The sequence below is a fragment of the Staurois parvus genome, unplaced genomic scaffold (genome assembly GCF_062004578.1).
Source record: "Staurois parvus isolate SC_StPar_1 unplaced genomic scaffold, SC_StPar_1.0 ptg001302l, whole genome shotgun sequence".
NCBI classification, from domain to species: Eukaryota; Metazoa; Chordata; class Amphibia; order Anura; family Ranidae; genus Staurois; species Staurois parvus.
In genome coordinates this window covers 11,627,503-11,647,973 of record NW_028319098.1, presented here as the reverse complement: position 1 = coordinate 11,647,973, position 20,471 = coordinate 11,627,503, and the positions used below count along the sequence as shown (strand labels likewise).

Sequence of the window (20,471 nt, the reverse complement as noted above, 5' to 3'; positions counted from 1 at the left end):
TTCGCTCATCTCTAGTGACAATGTAGGAGTAAAGTTAGGAGACAGCTGTCATCCCCTAACAGAAAGTACCTGAGCAAGGATGTTAACTGCCCTGATCAGCCGCAGTTTTACCCTCCCCTACTCTAAATCTAAAATTAAAAAAGTTTGGGCTTCATGAATACTTTAGGCTGCAGATTTTATACATGAAAATAGCTTTTAAAAATACATTAGCATGTTACAGTTAATATGAGCTTTTAGTGAATGGGTTTCGACCTAGCTAGGCTGCTGCCACCATATTCACATGGGTAGCCTGTGTAGGGGATGGAACAAATGGAAGAACCACTGTAGAAAATGAACTAAAAGTAACATCAATAAATGAACAATCACAAAATAGCATATGCCAAAACATTATTTTTATTTGTATTTATATTTATATTTTTTTCACAACACTTTTTTATATACAATAAATTATTTCAGTTGCCTAACACTTATGCCTTAGATATAGATACAGAGAATGCAAGTAATTTATTATAGTCACTGTGCAAAAAAGGAAAAAACAAAAACAGAACATAAAGTTATGTCTTATACAATACTGCAAACTATTTATAAACCACACAAAATACAATTTAAGTTGATGAATGCTTTTTTGAGTTAGTGCTATACAGCATTTGATGGTTGCATTAACAGATGTGAAGCTTGGATGTAGATATGGGTGGAGGGGATAAAAGGTCCAACCCTGTGCCCTAAAGGCCAGAGTATCTGCAGCGAAGCAGCTTAGACTGGCCAAGGGGATAACTGTGGATCCTCTGGTGGCCCCACAGGGGAACTCCCAGAGTTGGGTGCACCCGCTCTATACTCCATCACAGGCATCACATTAGCTTGCTCTAAGTAGAGAGAAAGAGTCCCTCCTCTAATTAAAACTCCTCTAGATCTGTTCATAGCAAAGTCTCTATGCACCTGAACCTCCTACCCTCCGCAGGCTTTACGCCTGCACAATTCCTGCATCCCCTTCAGGTAAATAACAATGCAAGGAGATCCTAACTGTGTCTCTGCTGATGAATATGACACTTTGGGAATGTGACACAGCTCCAGCCTGTGTTCCGTCTCCCAGTGAGCCTGGCTATCTGCTCTAAAACATAATATATGTTCTTTGTACAGCGGCCTGTTAATACTAAATTTCCATCACAAGTACTGTGGCACTCTTCCTTGCCTCTAATGTGTATGCAGTACCTGTAGTCACTTGTGTTTGTGTAGAGTACATGTATACAGCAGTGGAACAGTGTTGACAAATGGGGGGCTTGCTCTGATGCAGCACAGTGGCTAAATGGTTAGCACTTCTGCCTGCCAGTACTAGAGTCATTGGTTTGATTCCCAACCACAGCACCATCTCCCTGGAGTTTACATGTTCTCCCTGTGCCTGCCTGGGTTTCCTCTGGGTACTCCAATTTCCTCCCACAGTCCAAAGACATGCTAGTAGGTTAATTGAATCCTGTCTAAATTGGCTCTAGTATGTGTATGTATGAATGTGAGTTAGGGACTTTAGATTGTATGCCCCATCCCCTCGTGAATATATATATATATATATATATTGCGTAAATTGACAGCGCTATATAAGTACCTGTAACAAAAGTAGAATTAAAAAACCACATTGTATTGTTGCAGAGAATAGTCCAGATACAAAGAAGCTGTCCTTATAGACTTTCTCAGAGTCCACCTTGACCCTGCATGCCCAACTGCTTTACTTGCACTGGAAGTTCTTTGCTCTGCCGATGCTTGATGATCTTGTCTTTTCTAACATTTGTATAATATTCACACCCACTCTTGCCCAATTGCACAAAAATTTAAAATAAAGTTTCAGTTAATCTACAGTTACTCATCCTACAGCTCAGGTTTGCTAAGGAAAGAACTCTTCCCTTCAGTCCCTTTCACAGTGGCACTACAATGATAACTGGGTAATGATTGGTGAATTAGAGAAGCTATTCAAATTCACATGCAAGTGAGACAGGAAAAAAATTGATAAGTCGAACAATAATGCATTTAGCTAATTTCTTCTGTGATTTTCCTGTTCATGGTACTATACACTCACCGGCCACTTTATTAGGTACACCTGTTCAGTTGCTTGGTAACACAAATTGCTAATCAGCCAATCACATGGCAGCAACTCAGTGCATTTAGGTGACTTGGTGAAGACGATTTGCTGAAGTTCAAACCGAGCATCATAATGGGAAAGATAGGGGATTTAAGTGACTTTGAACGTGGCATGGTTGTTGGTGTCAAATGGGCTGGTCTGAGTATTTCAAAAACAAGTAAGCAACCAGTGATATCAAACTCTCCTCCCTACATGGTGGTCACTGGTTGGTGACTTACTAGGTAAAGAAGCCAAGCTCAGGATGACACCCTGGAAGCAGCATAATAAAACCAAGTCAAGCCAAGCAATAATTATCATGTAAAAATGTAAATTTAAGCAAGTATTTTTAGCAAAAACAAATACAGAGCTGAGCCCTTAAAGTGCAGTTTAACCAAACAGTCAAGTGAAGCCAAGGAATGGATTAAAATCTAGTGACAGGGGCACAAACGATACTAACCAGTCCTATGTGTCATATTTGGTTACATTTTATAGTCTTCAAATATACATTTAATTGGTTGTCAATTTTAATTAAACATATATATATATATATATATACATATATATATATATATATATATTACTGTTTATGAGTGTCTGAAAAAGATACATTTTCCCATAGCAGATGGTTAATCAGTAGCAATACACCTTTCTCTGAATGCTTTTAATTCATTTGTTCTACTTCTAATTTTTTTACATTGAACCAAAAATCATCCTGTTCTATAACATATTATTTTACATAATAAGATCTAGACAAGATTTTACTGCTATATTTTGATGTAAAATGTGTATTAAACAGAGAAATTAATAATTACATCCTACTTTGCTTGGACTTCAAGCTATTATTTGGATTTGTTTGTTATTTTTTACCTTTCATTTCTATTTTAAACTGTATGGATTGTTTTATAAGATTTATATATACTTTAAACATAGCAACATAGAGTAGTAGTGATGTAACTAGGGATGAGCTGGTTCATGAACAGATTTGCAAAGCTTGCTAGATATTTGTAAACTTTGCAACATCCACACTGTGGAGGAAGGAGGGAGGGGAAAGTGCAAATCTTATTATTAAAATCTGGCCATTTTTGAGGCTAATAAGCAAGCTATGTTCAAACACAATACATGGGAAACTGCTATGGAGGACCTGTACCATTGCCAATCTAAAAAAAATAAAATATAACAGACAAGGAAATATATATCGCTACAAATTGTCAGCTCTCCCTAAAACCCCAACACAAACTGACAATATACTGTATATATCCATCCCTTCAATGTATTGGCTCTTGTGACCTAGTAGAGCAGGGAAAAGGCTACTGCATTATAGGTGTTTCTTATTTCTGGTGGCAAACCTACAAAGTTTTTTGCCATAAGTTTGCAATTTGTAAAATTTGCAAATCCTAGATGTAACAGTGGAGAAAGTTTATTTTTGGTGACATTATTTGTACTGGAGACTTAAAAGTGCCAGGAAGCTAAATATACGTGTTCAACTGGTTTTCATGCATGAGGACCTTTCTCTACTTACTTACAAGATCAATTCTTGTCAAAAAAGAAAGGTAAACTGAGAATCCAACTAGCTCTACTACAGGTTGTGATCGAATATGATGGATCTCTTATCATGCTCAGAGTCAGCATTATGGCTCCCTAATTTATTTTTTTGCACTTCACAGCTTTCATCACACAATCCCACTTGCTTTCTTTGCTTTCAAATATCTTCTGTTGCTGTTGCTTTGGTTTATTATGCTGAAATAGGTCCTGACCGTCTTCATCTTCTGCCTCTGACACAATCTCCATTTTCTGAATGATCAGCTTGATCAGTTCATGCTGCTTCTGCATAATTGTGGACAGATCCTTCAACCTGTGAAAGCACAGATACACATACATTTAGCTATGGCTTTTAAATTAATGGTTGGTGCATTTGGTCCATGTAAGACTTGGATAAAAAAGCAGATTTTAAGACTTAAAATAATCCAAACATTTTCTTTGGTAAATTTATGCAATGTAATAATATGTTGCTCTTGCAATAATAATTAAAAGCAAATTTGGAAACAGAGAAAGAAATGCTAGTTTTTCGGTACAAGATATTTTGTATATCTTTTGTAACAAAAGTAAAACTCCTTTCTCTGAACACAGGGAATTAAAAAAAAAAATCATATACTTTTCTCTGCGTATGTAATGTGCAGTGTACGCTCTCAGCATCTGTAAAATGCTGAACAGTAGAGCCCAGGGTCATGATAATGAACAGAGGTTGCGTCATCACTGGTCAACTTTATGGCCAAACAGAAGACAATGGATGCAGAACAGTGATGAGCCAAATTGCCCATGTGAAAGGGCCCTAAATGTCATTTTTGCTGTAGCTTATCCTAGTGAAAGAATGAAAACAATTGCATATAGTTCCCCACAAAAAAAAAATACCAGGCCCTTTGAGTCTTGTATGAATTTTAAGGGGTAACACCTGCACCATACTAGACCCTTACAACGTGGTATGGATTTTAAGGGGGACTCCATGCAAAAAAACAAAAAATGCCTGAAGCTCCCATAAAAATTGATACCAGACCATTAATCCAATCATGTAGTCTTGTTGGCCAGGAAAAGGAAGGGGTCAAGCAGGCAGCCTTCCCTCCTTCTGAACTATACCAGGCCACATGCCCTCAACGTGGGGGGGCCTTGTCAGGGGGGCCTCATCCACACAACCCTTACCCTATTGTTGTATGGGTCTGTGGGTGGTTGCCTTATCAAAATCTGGAGGTCTATGTTAATAATAAGGGGGCCCCTAGATATCACCCCACCATGTGAATGAGTATGGGGTACATAGCACCCCTGCTCAATCACAAACAAAAAAAAAGACATGCAAAATCCCAAAAATGTCCTTCCATCGTAAATGGCAATACCCGCCACTGCCAACTGACAGAACCAACCCTCGCCCAGCAACACCCTGATTCCCAACAGTAACACTAGCCAATTCACAGCTCTCCAAACTTTCATCAGCTATACAAAGATAGGGGTGGGGATGGTGATGATATCATTGTCAAATATGGCCATATTTATGCAATGGTATTTCCCAAATATGGCCATGCGGCCATATTTAGGCAATGATATAAGGCTACATTCCCCACACATTTGCCTAAGTAGCCAGGAATTCCAGGTCATGTAAGTGAAACGGCTGAGTGAGTGGCTAGTAAGGATGAAGTGGCTGCAAGCATCTGCTGCTTTCTTAGCAACCATTGACAGTCTGAAGCTGTCACGTGGATCCATGCAAAATGTCCTAAGTGGAACGAACACTAAGTTCATCCCAAGAGCAGAAGAAGGTGAAGATGGCACATGTGGCTGTGGAGCAACAACAGAGAGGGAAACTGTTGTAAATTTGCCATTATATGCAAGTTTGCACACATTATGGAAAGTGGTCCCACAACTCCACTACTCAGTGAAAAGAACACCGGAACTCTTCCTGCTAAAATCTAACCTCAGTTCAATCAGAAAGGTCTACTGAGCAAAAATCCTCTGGGAGCTGCAGCTCAGCAATGGTTAAGAGTGGCACATGACAATAATCTCATTTCCACCCCTCTGTTTCATGCTATGTATATATGATGGGGAAGCAGTTCTATGATACATGATCAATATTAGAGTGCTGTTAAGGCAGAGCTAAAGGCAATTTTTTTTATTTTGGTAAGTGAAGGTCACAACCCTTGACAGTTTTTTGCCATCTGTTTCTCTTTGCGGATATTTCTCTTCACCTTCTGTCTCATATCCAAAACTGGAAGTGAGAGGACATCTGCCCTAAGCCAGGGAATCTCTAGTTGTCACTGGGATAACCAGAACGAGTTTTGCCAATGGAACATTTCTCCGTTATTTCTGTTCTTGTAACAACCCAAAATGGGATTTTATTTCACTTTCACTTTAGGTGATAATGATAAACCGAAAAAAGGGCCACAGACACCAGAAAAAAACCCCTCTCTACTCTAACCAAAACTAAAAAAAGTTTTGTCTTTAGTTATACTTTGACACAATGGGGTTTATTTACTAAAGATGGAGAATGAAAAATCATAGAAACCAATCAGCTTCTAACCTCAGCTTGTTCAATTAACCTCTGACAATAAAACCTGAAAGCTGATTGGTTTCTAGGCAGAAGTGAGCCTGATTTTGCATTCTCCAGCTTTAGTAAATAAACCTCTATAGGATCAGACACAGCTGTAGCTTGAAGGGGGTGGGGAGGGGAGCTTTTTATTGAATGTTGATCCATATGATAAAAAAAAGGGCATTACTTTATTATGCAGCCTATGGAATAATGTATTAACAATTTATTACAATACAGAGCAATAATAATAACATATTAATAACATAATATAGCAATAATAATAACATAGTAAATAACACCTCCCATAAACTGCATTCATCTCTGCCCTGTGCTCAGTGCTCTACAGTTCCAGTTGCCAAGGCTTGCCACACATTCCTATGATTGTTCTTTATAAACTCCTGCATATTCTAACCTGTTTTTTTGTTTCCACAACTCCAGTTCCATTGTTGTATCATTGCTAGGAGCATCGACTTTAAAGCCATCACACTCAACGAAATACTTAAGTAAAGTCTGAGGAAGAAATGAAAATTGACATTTATATATATACTGTATAACCTGTATTTTTAGGCAATATAACCAGTTTGTTTTGATGCAATATTGTAACATGAAAGTGCTAATGTATTTTTTAAATCAGTTTTTATTAAGTTTTTTTTTTTTCATGCCTCATTAAATTCACAGATAACCCTCCTCCCCTCCCAATTCTCCCAAGGTTGCTCAACAGTATTCCAGACATGGCATTTCCGGCAGGTCACAGTATTTACAAAAGGCGGCTCTTTCTTCTCTGCATGTCTGCAATCAAAGTATTTTATGGGGTCAAAACTCAACAACATTTCCATGTGCAATTTATTACACTAACTTAGCATCTATATGTATATGTGTAGCATCTAAGCCCAACTAGCTCAGAAGTCAGTGTAGAATCATGTTTAACTAAAACCAAGTATGATCCTACTGAAATCAACAGGAAAATGAAAAATCCGTATTCCAGCTGAGGTCTTACTAACGATTTGTACAGGGATTAAATGATATCTCTCTCTCTAGAGTCTATACCTCTTTTAATACAAGAGAGGATTTTGCTCGCTTTAGAAACTGCAGCTTGGCATTGCATGCCATTATTAAGCTTGTGATCTACCAGAACTCCTAGATCCTTCTCCACCATTGATTCCCCCAGTTGTACCCCCCTAGTATGTATGATGCATGTAAGTAATGACAAAGTATCACTGAATAAACAAGCCCAGATCAGAATTGCAAAAACTGCTCTGTTCCATAAGGGGGTATACAGGTATGAAAGATGAAGTGGTTAATACTCCAACATGCATCCACTGTTAACTTGTATTTCAGATCAGAACTGCAAAAACTGCTCTGTTCCATAAGGGTGTATACAGGTATATAAGATGAAGTGGTTAATACTCCAACATGCATCCACTGTTAACTTGTATTTCAGATCAGAACTGCAAAAACTGCTCTGTTCCATAAGGGTGTATACAGGTATATAAGATGAAGTGGTTAATACTCCAACATGCATCCACTGATAGCTTGTACTTTACCCAATGTAGAGAAAAATAAACTGAACACTAGACTACTTACTGAATTAACAGCATGCCCCCAGATTCTTGGAAGATTGGGGTACACAATGCAATTGACTTCATCCACCCTCTTCAGGAACCAGTATGGCAGTTTTTTCTCTAGATTTGTGTGTAGGCTCACCTATATACATAAATATAACTAATATATTATGACAAATTCAAAATCATGCATGCTAAAATGCCATAAAGAAAATAAAGATTTATACATTTATCAATTTGTAGTATTGTTGTCTTATATTTTTATACATACGGTCATATGAAAGTAATCAGTTTAATGTAAAAACTATTGTTAATGTTTATTAACTTTGCTACTCTGTATATTTTGTAATTTTACAATACTGTATATATGCATGGAGGATGCCATACGTGTGCAAGCTTTGTTTCTTGCTAAACAGAGCTGAAAAACGTTTTCCTTTGGATCTTTAAGGGGGAACCCCATGCAAAAAAACAAAAACAATGCAAGGGATGTCCCTCAAAAATCCATACCAAACCCTTAATCTGAGCATGCAGCCTGGCTGGCCAGGAAAGGTGAACCAGACCAGGCCACATGCTCCCAACACGTAGAGGTACTTTGCTCTGGAATGCACTGTATCCCCATGTTTATAAGGATAAGGGCCTCAACCACTGGGTTGCAAGGGTCTGCAGGGGGGGGGGGTTATCATATTCTGGAAGGCCTCTCTAAATATTTGATCCCACTAACAATTAGGAAATCAAATGAATATTCTTGAAAGGAAAATTCTCAAACAGAAACTTATACATGTATGTCCAGCTTTACACTCTCCCCATGATGTAAATCCATCTTCAGTCACATTGTGCAGCTATGTAGAGTCTCATCAATCACGATAAACGACATCCAGCAAAAAAAAAAAAACAACAACCCTAATGCAACAGTGGCCTCTTGCTGAATGACAGCTCCCTAAGCTGCTATCGGAAATATAAGGTATGGGGTGGAAATAGTGATGACGTTATTATTGTTGTTACGCAATACCCTGCCCTTTTGCTACCGTGGTTGGGGTCTCCCAGGCATGTAAGTAAATGGGCCGTGTAATGTCAGTGGTTGCTGAGGATGCAGCAGGTACCTCCATCCACCATATCATTAGCAATCATTAACAGCATTGTCAGTGCTGTCTATGTCATTGGTCTTCCTTATAACATTGTGTATAAGTATGTGGGTTTTGGAACCATTTTTCAGAAATATATAAAGTCTGAACAGGGATTGAATTTATCCCAAAATCTTTAATAACTTAATTTAGTCTGTAAATTGTATAACTTAAACTTTAAACTTCCTGCAATAGGAAAAACCCCAAAGCAATAGCAAGAGACCATACAGCCTTGGTCACATGGGGGTAGATTTACTAAAACTGGAGAATGCTAAATCTGATGCAGCTCTGTAGAAAAACCAATCGGCTTCCAGATTTTATCAAAGCTTAATTGAACAAGCTGAAAGTTTGCACCATGCACAGCTGCACCAGATTTTGCACTCTCCAGTTTTAGCAAATCAACTCCCATGTGACCAAGGCTGCCTTGGCTTTTGGTCACAAGAAAAGCTTGAGAGAAACAATTATGTTATTCAAATCAAGAGAAAACTAAAATGAATTACGTATTTTAGTCTTATTAAAGGCTGTTCGGTTTGCAAGAGAAGTTGCACTTTGCAAGACATTTTTAGGTTTAGGGAATCTGGTGACATTTCACTTTGGAAAGGATACCCAATTATGTTCAAGGACATTTTAAAAAGTCAACATTTTTGTTTGCACGTAGTTGGATGATGGAGGTCAGCTGAGCTTCACTTCATTCACTAAGCTCTAAAGAAAATTCCCCTGCAAAGTGCAACTTCCTTTGCAACATTAAAGCGGAACTTCACTCTCTCAATCAACATGAACTATTTTAAAATCCTTATGCTGATAGCATCAGTTAATGGATAGGAAAGTATGTCATATTGACTTGTTTTAAACCTTTTTATACATTTATTCAGTTACTTCCTGGTTTCCATCCCTAGAAAAATTATGTCATACATCCCAGCAGCCTTCAAGACAGGAGGGAGGTTCTCAGCTCGGCCAATGCCTGAACTAAAGGGAAAATGGATTCCAGGATGTAAATGCTACAAGAATCATCTGCCCTTACTCAAGATGGCCACGGCCAGAAATGCTAGGGAGTGTTTTCAAAGTGACTTCTCAGCAAAATAAATCATGGATACGTGGATGGTTGAGTGAGTTTGCTTTGAATATTAACAAAGAATTAAACCGCATTTTTGGCTTGTGGTGCTTAGATGCAGTGTAGTTCCACTGTAACAGTCTATCTAAGGAATTTACCTGCATTGCAATCCTTTTAAGTGCTGCATTCCTTTGTACTTCTGCAATATCACCGACAGCCAGACCAATCTGTAGTTTACATGAAAACAACAAAGTTAGTTGAAGAAATTGTGCATTTGCATACAAAAGCAATCAATTATTTTGGAATGTAGTTGTAGTTCAATGAGAGGCTTATGATTCCATTTACATTTATAATACGATGATTTTTAAAAATGCTAAATATGATCAATGTGATCTCTTACCTAATTTCCATTAATGGGTAACTTTATGGTATTTTTCCTTTCTTTCCATATTATGTGATAATGTAATATATTACATTAAAATAACAATTTGTAGGCCTCATGCACAGTGGGTGTTGGATTTTCACCACACTGAATACTTTTTTACTCCTGGCAAGAAAAGGAGCTTACAAATGTACATGGATTGCGCGCCTGTGTAAGCGCATCAAGTATTTGAGTGTGTATGGATCCATTCCTATAAAAGAAGCATTTTTTAATCCTCTCCTGTCTGTTATTGCTAGACAAGCTCTTGAACATCCAGCTTTGCCTATTGCTCAACTTTTCCTGTTACCCAAAGAGAACTGTACATTTTGGAAATGTTGTGCCAACTTATCACGTTATAAAAAGAAGTAAGGCAAGTACTTGTAAAAGCAAAGCAGCTGAGTGTCTGCAACCTCTTAAGGGGAGAAAGACATATGCTTTTATTCCATGGTGCACTGGATTTTAGTGCACAGTAGGATGTGAGTGTATTTTTAATCTTTAAAATAAATAATCGTTCTTTTTGCTGAAAGTACTACTACGGTTTTATTTTTTATTTTAAGCTATTAAATTAAGGAGGTAGAGGAGTGTCCATATAAGAGTCATTTCCTTGAAGAAGATTTTTAAAGCTGCAAGTTGACCTTTGTGATTGGAGAATATCAGGAGGTATATGGTGCCATCCAGAAGTTGCCTGAGGTGTAAAACCCCTTAAATGGGAAGGCTAATATTGACTTATTTGATCTATAGGTAAAAACTGGAAGTGAGAGCATACTGTGGAAAGCGGGAGAGCATGGATAATTTACTCATATGGAGAATTTGATCTTCATGTGAATATAGCACATATTTGAATAAGAGACATTTCTGTAGTTTGGACTATATTTGGCTATGTTTGCACTTGTTTATGTTGTGTACAATATATTATATGTATTCATACAATTTTTGAAAAATGTATACAATTACAGCACACCATTTTTTTATATTGTTTATTTTGATTTTTTTCACTAACAATTGGACTATGTATTAATAATAGCTGTGTGAACATTTTTACACAGTGAATTTGAACTGCACTTTATCGATAAAAACATATTAAGGGTGTATGAATACATGTCAGTGCAAGCAGCAGCTTGGATACAAATATTGTGATTAGGATTTCTGATTGTTCAGAAGTTTTTTAGTTTATACATTCTCACATATGTAATTATTATCTCAGGTCACTTACAAGCAAGTTCATCAAAAGGATTGGAATTAACAGTGTGAATATAATCAGATGGAAGAAGGTGAAAACTGGATTTTCTATTTGGTTGTCAAGGAACGGATGAAGGAACCCATCCTGATAGTTAATATCTCCAAGCATCATGGTAAATGTCTGCATCAGGGCTAATAAAGGATTGGCGAAAGGTGTCTAAAACAAAGAGAACAACAGAATTAGGACACATATTTTTGCATTATAATAGGAAAAAATATTTTTGTATTGTTCAGAAGTTAAAACGGAAATCTGGAAAACAAGAATATCAGAGACATCATAATTTACTTCTGCCCACATATATACAATCCATTATTAGCAGATTTAGGCTCAGGTCACACTATTGCTGATTATAAAGCTCACATTTGCTCAGGCATGATAGCCCAAAGGGGCTGCTGTGCTCATGTTTCTCACAGAAAAAAAAAGGTGCATGCACCTTTTTGAAAACGTGGCCGCATGGAAATTGTGTGGTCTTTTTGACCATGTGGTTTCCCTGTGGTTCCCGCTTCCGCAATCGTACTGTGGGCTGATATGTGTGGGTGTGCCATTCAGAATGTGCGTCTCGTAAGAGCAGCGCAATTCAAGCTTAAGTGATTGCAGGAGCGGGAACAGATGCAATTCCAGCACCCTCATCCAGCCCCCATAGTGTGAACCGAACCTTAAATAAACTTTTCCTGGTTCTGCAGCCTGATCACAAAGTTCTGTTCAGTGCAAATTGCCACTCCCATAGATTCAGGATGAGCTGCCTGATACCTAAGAACAGCCTCACTTTCCAAGATTCCAAGACTAATTTTGAAAATAGGGATACCACCAACTATACCAGCAATCATGGGAAACCACCCGTTTAAGCAACATTAGTAGCCCTACTCCCCTGTACAGGGCACCACCTAGCACTTATATCATAACTCATAACAGGAAGATCCCTTAGTACAATATTAAATTACAGTAAATGTATGCACTTATTCATCCATGTAGTTGATCCTCATAATCGTTGTTACTTATAAAATCTTGAAATGTATTCAGAAAAAATACAATTTAGTTGACATGTTTCAGCCTTCATGGCTTTAATCATAAATAGTTACATTTCAGCCTACATGGCTTTAATCATATCAACTAAATTGTATTTCTGCACACTGTACATTGTGGTTTTCTGAATAAATTTCAAGATTGTATAAGCAACAATACTCGTGCGGATCAACTACATGGATATACCACTTTCAGATTAATGACTGAAGATTGTGCACCCATGAGCTTTACTGGTGGAGTAATGGTAGTAACACCATTTCTTTTCTTTATATATTGACATACTTATTTATACCATGGGCGTAGAATGAGGGGTCCTAGGGGTGACAGTCGCAATATCGTGCCCCCCTGCTATCATCCTAAATGCTGCATTTTTCCTTCACAAAATCCTGAAGACAGAATCCAGAATCCAGCCTTGTGTCTCCCAGGGCCCCAGCCAAGCTCTGCAATCCTGTCCCAAGCTTCTAGTTTGCCTTCTCCCCAGACCCACAGTCCACATCCCATTGGCTGGGGAGAAGCCATGTGTGCTTGAGCTTCCTGAATGGAGTGGAGGATCATGAGCAGCAGCAACAGCCTGGGACAGGAAAGTGTCCTGTGAGTTTGAATGGTGGGGGGACAGTGAGGTGCACACTGAACACAGAGCAAGCCAGGAGGAGAGCGCCGCCTGAGAGACAGGACAGGACCGCTGCCTATAACTGAGGTGAGAGACAGAAACTGCTGTGCTCAGGTCACTCACTTATGGAGGATTTTCTGTACCTCCCCACCCTGGGATGTCTGCTCATGTGGGACAACAGACACATTGCCCCCACAGCACCTGGCCTGCAACACATAAACCTTTTTTTAATGTCTTAACACCTCATAAGGGACCCCAAGGGGCTGCAGGCTCCATGGGCCCCAAATTTTATTTTGTCAATTTGAGCAGCATGGGGGGCATGTCATTACCAGGATGGTGGGAGGAGGAGGATCCTGTCATTACCAGAATGGTAGGGGGAGGGGGCCATGTTATTGCCAGGATGGTGAGGGGAGGGGGCCATGTTAATACCAGGATGGTGGGGGGAGGGGGCCATATCATTACCAGGATGGTGGGGGGAGGAGGAGGGACATGTCATTGCCAGGATGGTGGGGGGAGGGGGGCATGTCATTATCAGGATGGTGGGAGGCATGTCATTACCAGGATGGTGAGGGGAGGAGGGGGCATGTCCTTACTAGGATGGTGGGGGGAGGGGGGACATGTCATATAATTACGAGGAGGAGGTCACCTATCATTACCTGGAGGAGGTAGGGGACCTCTGTTATTACATGGACAGGGAGGTCATGTGTCTCACCAGGAGGGAGACAAACCTCTGTTATTACCTTGGTGAGAGGAGGAATTGTATTTGTTACAACTGGGGCGGGGGGGGGGAGAACGTGTCATTACCAGGAGGGGGGGGGGAAGAGTTGCAAACCACCCATACATTTACAGACAGTTTGTAAAAATCTGCCAATTTTTACTCTGTCCATAAATGTTTGGGAATGGAAACTACTGCCTGTTAAAAAAAAAATTGAAAAACAAAAACAAAAAAAAAAACCCCATATGGCCATAGGCCATCTTCGCAACTGCGCACGCGCAGTTCTGAAGGTAGCTGAATGGTGATTGGGTATGAATTACCTCTCAGTATGTAAATACATCTCTTAAACAATGCTTTCGCCACTTGGAGTATCTTGGCGCGTAATGGGAGTATCTTGTCGCGCAGTCGAAGCAGCGAGTAATAGTGGGAGGTCCAAGGTCAACTCTTGCATTGGGGCCCACAAGCTTTAAGCTATGCCTCTGATTTATACAGTTGGAGATAAAAATCCTACAAACCTGAGGGTAGAGAAGTACAAAGAAGCTCAGTCCAAATGCCAAGATCAAGAAAAAGAAGAGGACAACAATTCGTACTAATGTTCTCAGAATCTCCCAAAACATCACAATATAGATTCCACATGTTTCAAACCTGAAGAAAAAAAAAGCATAGTGTTATTGCACTGGTACTTTCTTAGCCTCTTTGGAACTGTCACCATAATATAGCTAAAGTATGGCTGCTGGTCACCTGAGCCTTGTGAAGCCCCCTAATTCCACCCTTACATTTATTTTATCTAATATTTAAGGGGGTGAGATGATTCATTTCTTCTCTTGCTCCCCTCTTATCACCTGATAAGACATATCGAGTCACTCTGCACATGCTCAGTTTGGTATGTATTGCTAGAGAGGGGTTTTTTCATTGGGAGAGTGCATGTGATCAGCACAGGGCCAATCAGCAAATGGCCAATTAGCACTGTCCAGACAGAGGTCAGGGGTCCTGCATCCTCCTGGAGCAGAATGAAAACTCCTTCTTTAACATGTGCTCTGCTGGACACTGACAGAAGTCACAAGACTGCTCTAACTGCTGGTGAGAAAAGGTATTTAGCAGTTTATATTTACTAAAATAATTGCACTTCTGTGTACTGTGGGAGACCAGATAGAGTGAATGCAGGGTCCTGGGTTTAGTAACACTTTAATGTTAATGGCAGAGGAACAAAGCAGAAAACAGAAATTACACTTATTGCTCTTAATTGAGACAAGAACACACTATAGAGGCATATGCTTTTTTCATATTTTATATCTGAGGTTTACAACCACTTTAAATCCCATCCTAAACAGTGGATTGGGAGAGAGGTAATGTTTACTATCCAAGTCAGAATTTTTATCTTGTGCCACTTTTGGTGCAGGTCCAATCAATACTGTAACAGAATAATAATAACATTTATAGCAGGATACCCATAAATCATGTGCCCCTACTGCAATAATATAACTCTACAAATACAAGGAACAAATAGAAGCACCCACAGCAATCAGTCAAGACCAGCTGATACACATTTGCCTCAAGCAAAGTAAATTATGTTTGATTGCTTTGGGTACTGCAGTTAGTCTTGCTCTTTGAGCGTTTATTGAACAAGCGTGCAAAAGTGTTACACCTATCACATTCTCTACTGTCAAAGTGATGCAGAAGATAACTGCCTTAAGAACGTTATTAAAGGTACATATCAATAATATGTATTTCATGGAACTTAGGTGTCCGTTTATGAACCAGCGGTAATAGATCGCTGCTCAGTTCTCCGGCATTCTCGGAGAACACAGTTCTCCTGTGAATGCAGTTTATGAAGCAGTTCTCCGAACGAAGGGGGAACAGTCTCCAAACGCTGGAGAACGGTCTACAAACTCTGAAAAACGGCTCATTTTACTATAATCTCGCGAGATTACAGTAAAAGATCAGTTTACTAAACAGAGGTAAATTATCTCTGCTTAGTTTTCGGTCCCTCTGATTCTCCAGCTCTGGGCTGGAGAATCTGGAGGGAGAACACAGATCTCCAGAGAAGGTCTGACATGATCTCCTGAGTGTCATAAACTGTGAATGACCAGAGAATAGCTGAGATCTGTTGAATCGCAGCTGTTCTCTGTGTCATAAATGGACACCTTAGCTAGATCCAATGAGGCTTGTAATGTCTATGTAGAGTTGTAAATCCTTCAATAGATACTTCCCATAGAAATAGGAACTTTGAACTGGGACACTTGTTTGTGATGTACATGCTAGCATGGATCATTGGATTTATTCCATTATACTGTATATCTCTAAGGAATTATATTGCTTGCTTTCCCGTTGTATTTTACCTCTGCAGATAAATTAAAAAGTTGACCCAAGATGCAAATACTGTAATCGCTCCCGCTTGCCATTGCCAGAATGATACATGGGTAGACATCATACATATAGATGACACAAATATGATGCTTGAAATATGTATTGTCCAGTCTACAACATTACTGCCGTCCATTAGATAGCCGAGTTTCTAAATCATAAGGAAAAATATACCCTCGGTTAGTATTTGTTTGCTATAGATATACGTTTTGCTTTTTTGTGCATGCCCCAGAAATTCCAAACATTTGAATTTCAGTACCTTTATTCACCTCCCACAGATGATACCACAATCCCTGCCATAGAATTATGAAAAGGCAACACATTGGAGGAGAGTTTAAACAATAATTATTTAATTTCCATACCATATGCACCTGATTTCTTGGTCCCTAGAGCAGCCTTTCTCAACCAGGGTGCCCAGGCACCCTGGGGTACCTTGGCAAAATGTCTACAAATTGCCCAAAACTTGTATACAAGCCAGTGGGTGGAACAAGCTTGCCTTTTAGTTACACAAAGCCACAGGCTTTCATTGTGCAACATTACGACCTTCTAGCCACCGACGTCCTGACAACCAATGACATCTTCAGTTGATAAGGAGGATGTCGGCTGCCTGCACAGCATCCTAATTTGACTCTCCCCTTCCCCTCTCTGTAAGTGCTGGGGTCACATTAACTCAGTGATGGAGAAAAACTGAGGGAGAAGAGAAACATTGGAATACTAGTCAGTACCAGTGTGCAAAAGTGTGTTTGCTTTAGAAGAATATATCACCTCTAATGTTGGGTGTCCCACATGTGTGGATGTTGCTGTTAGAATAGTTTTTCACATTTTAGAATGGGATGCCCTTTTAAAGTTATGGACAGTCTTGAGGCACCTCATTTTAGAATGGGGTGCCTCAAGACTGTCCATAATTTTAAAGGGTGCCTCGGGACTGTCCATAATTTTAAAGGGTACCTTGACTGAGAAAAGGTTGAGAAATTTTATGTTAGCATATATTTATGTTTATGATCTTGTTGTAATAACTACTACACTATGGATATGACCTTTTCTGTATATGATATGGATATGGTCTTTTCTATAATACTTCCTAGAGTGACCTTGGACATGGATGGATGTTTAGAAGGGGAATTGAGAGAAGGAGAGAGGCATCTGGTGGCCATACTTTTATTCACAAAATGCATGATATGATTTCTAAGGATCCTGTTAATGAATAAGAGTCTATTTTTATGTGGTGTGCTGCATGGAGGTGATGTCCAGTGGTTGGAATAAATGGGTATGGAAATATGGAATTGTTAACACTTTTAGTTTGTGTGCACTATATTATGGACACAGAGACTATACAGAACAATTATGTTTGTTTCTGAGATACACGTTCTGTTCTTTTTGTGGGATCACTGTTTTAATATAGCACTGGTATTTTTCAAGAAATTATTTCATTTGTTTTGGATAGTTTGGGGAAGGGTTAGCACTTTTGTCAAGTTTTCATTGTTGCCTGTGACTCCACTGAAAGATTTACCTTTTATTTCCTGTCTAGGTAACGGGTGTCAGACATAGTAGGACAAAGAATCTCCAAAACCTAGATACATTTTGTCTTTCATTACATCTGTTTTCAACACATTTACTTACTTGCTGACCCATCTGTATGATCTCCTTAAACATCCCAAAAATGCTCATAAGCATTACAATACCCATGCAAATGCGCGTGAAACATGAATCCTGCAAAAAAGCACATATAAAGCAGCAATTAAAACCCAGAACACAACTTCTACAAAGATAAGTGACGTAAAAAATCCTGTGGAATCCCATAATACAAAGAAATCCCTTTCACTAGGGTTTCTCCATGCAGTAACGAAGTAAAGGGAAATCTTTCCAGTGAGATAAAGCTAGCAAATAAATAAATAAATAAATAAATAAATAAATAAATAAAGGTACATAGATTTGAACCTTTCCTACTCCATATTTAATAAAATACATAAGTATTAATACAGAAATGCTAAAATGCTGCTTATACAGCATCATGATTGCAGATTTAGTAAATATGACATATATATGTAGCATCCTTTAGTGTTCTACTAGGGTAGGGTAGGTAAATTTATTGTGTATGACTCATGGTAACTGTGTGAGTCTGTGATTAGGTTGGGTTACTGCAGGGCAGGCTGAATGGCTTAACAGGTTTGGACCATATCATCTCCACCTGCTTCTGGAGGACCATGGAAGCTTCCAGAAGCCAGTGGGAGGAAGAGTTGGGAAACCAAATCTGCATGTTTATGGGAGTCTAACCAATCCCAGGTTTGGAGGCCCTGGCAGAGTGGTGAGGCCAACCCATAAATATGGCAGAGTCAGACTGGCATGGGAGTCAGGTGGAAGATGATGTGCTGAGGAAGCTGACGGTGGCCTGGGAGGGGTCCCCTAGGTCTAGGTGGGCTGGCCTTCAGGGTAGGCTCAGGCTGGCTCTGGAGGATCCATTCAGCATCACAGTATGAACTGGGAGCAGTGGGAGCAAGGAAGATGGAGTGAGTACAGCAGCACACCCAGGGATTCTCTAAGGGAGAATCTGCTACGTGTAGCTAGCTTTCAAAGGGGAGCTTTGTGCTCAGTCCTTTATTCTGGTCCTGGGAGATCTACAGAGCAGCCAGGAGGGTTGATAGTGTCTGCAGGCTGTAGAGCTAGGAGCAGTTCTGCAAGGGAGAGGAGATATCTCTGCATGCAGTTGCAACAAACTAAGCTAATTTTCACATGAGGATGAGAGTCCTTAGCCCATAAGGGGCAGTTGTTACTGATCCATAATGACTGACTGCTTTAAAAGAAAAGAACCGTCCAGGATCTGTTTCTGTAAATAGGAAGGACGTTGTCCCCATGCATTTATTCAGTCGAGTTGGGCATGCCATTATCCCTATTACCCTATCTAAGTTTTTTCCCCTAACAAAAAAAAATGTGTTTTATCATGATTTATAGTTTTCCATATATTTGTAATTTCAGATAAGCGCAAAAGTGATGAAAAGGGGACAGTCAAAGATGTGGTATAGGCTTGCCTGTAAAGAATTAGGTCCATTCATGTCATTTTAAAATAAAACTGCCAATCCAGCTGCATATGTGGGAAAGGATCCATGACACAAGCAGGTACAGATAACTGCACAGTAGAAACAAGTACAAGCTATATTGCTATATTCGCTATCAGAAAGATTTGTCTGTCAAAAGGGCCCAAGATTCAGCCATGGTGTCAGGAACCTCTTATTAGCCATCAGAGAGATCGTGCTCATGTATAGGAATGTGCACAGAATGGTGTGCACATGAATGCTAGTGCATCCACCAAAGATTCTGGCTCCTAGTAGACTATTTAAACCTGAGGCCTGCATGGCATCATTGATGGATGGTCTCCTTTATCTTGAATCCTGCTTGACTGATATTGACCCAGCTTTAATCTGATTTGCCTCTTTATTACCTCTGCCTGTTTATGTATGCTGCCTACCAGTGTTACCAACCTCTGCTCATCGCTCCCAAGTTCAAGTCCTTGGTTAAAGCTTCCTGACCCCTGCACCCTTTCATTGCCCTACCAGTCCCTGTCTCAAACTCCAGGGGATGCTCAGATGAGAAGTGTGCAAGAGACCCCCTTCATCATCTCAAGCTCCTCCTACAGGTATGTGACACGTGGCAATTTTGGAGGATGCTGCAACTGCTGACTTCAAATGGTGATGGTAGATAAGCAGTGAAGAAAGTAAAAGGTATAGCAGGCAAGATATACATTACTAAATGTATTATGCATTATTAGCGTGCATGTCAAGCCAACAACTTTACCACTGTCTGGTGATCTGTTAGCAAGATTATCACCTGGCAGGAAGTAAAAGGATCATCTTCAACAGCGACAAAGACAGCATTAAAAACTGACAGGGGTTCTAGCCATCCCCTACTTGACTAGAAAACAAAAAGCATTTTTAGTTTTGTCTATGTTGCTGTTGGACAGTTCATTTCACTTCCTCAAAAGCTGTCAGCATGACAAAAAGAGAGAGCAAATAAGATAGCATAAAAAAACTGATAGGGTTTGCATCCCTCCCCACTCCATCCAAAACTAAGAAAACACAAATTTGGTTGGATATACACTTTAAGATGAATGTCCCTATTGTCACTTTTGTGCGTTGCAGAATTAATTTAAAAAAAATGTAAGGATAGCTAGGCATCAAAGAACCATTTATAGGA

The 20,471-nt window shown here is 39.4% G+C and overlaps 1 protein-coding gene across 2 annotated transcripts in view; it reads right to left on the bottom strand.

The window, feature by feature from the left end:
- Positions 1-375: 375 nt before the first annotated feature.
- TRPA1 (transient receptor potential cation channel subfamily A member 1) overlaps positions 376-20,471 on the bottom strand; it is a 123,688-nt gene continuing 103,592 nt past the window's right edge. For both annotated transcript variants that reach the window (XM_089661044.1, XM_089661045.1), the window contains exons 20-27: positions 17,904-17,993; positions 16,259-16,434; positions 14,435-14,564; positions 11,545-11,727; positions 10,069-10,137; positions 7,761-7,880; positions 6,589-6,686; positions 376-3,959 (exon numbers count right to left, since the gene is read on the bottom strand). In XM_089661044.1, the coding sequence (XP_089517170.1) occupies positions 3,746-3,959; positions 6,589-6,686; positions 7,761-7,880; positions 10,069-10,137; positions 11,545-11,727; positions 14,435-14,564; positions 16,259-16,434; positions 17,904-17,993 (1,080 nt within the window). In that variant the 3' untranslated portion in view covers positions 376-3,745. The remainder of the gene's footprint in view (positions 3,960-6,588; positions 6,687-7,760; positions 7,881-10,068; positions 10,138-11,544; positions 11,728-14,434; positions 14,565-16,258; positions 16,435-17,903; positions 17,994-20,471) is intronic.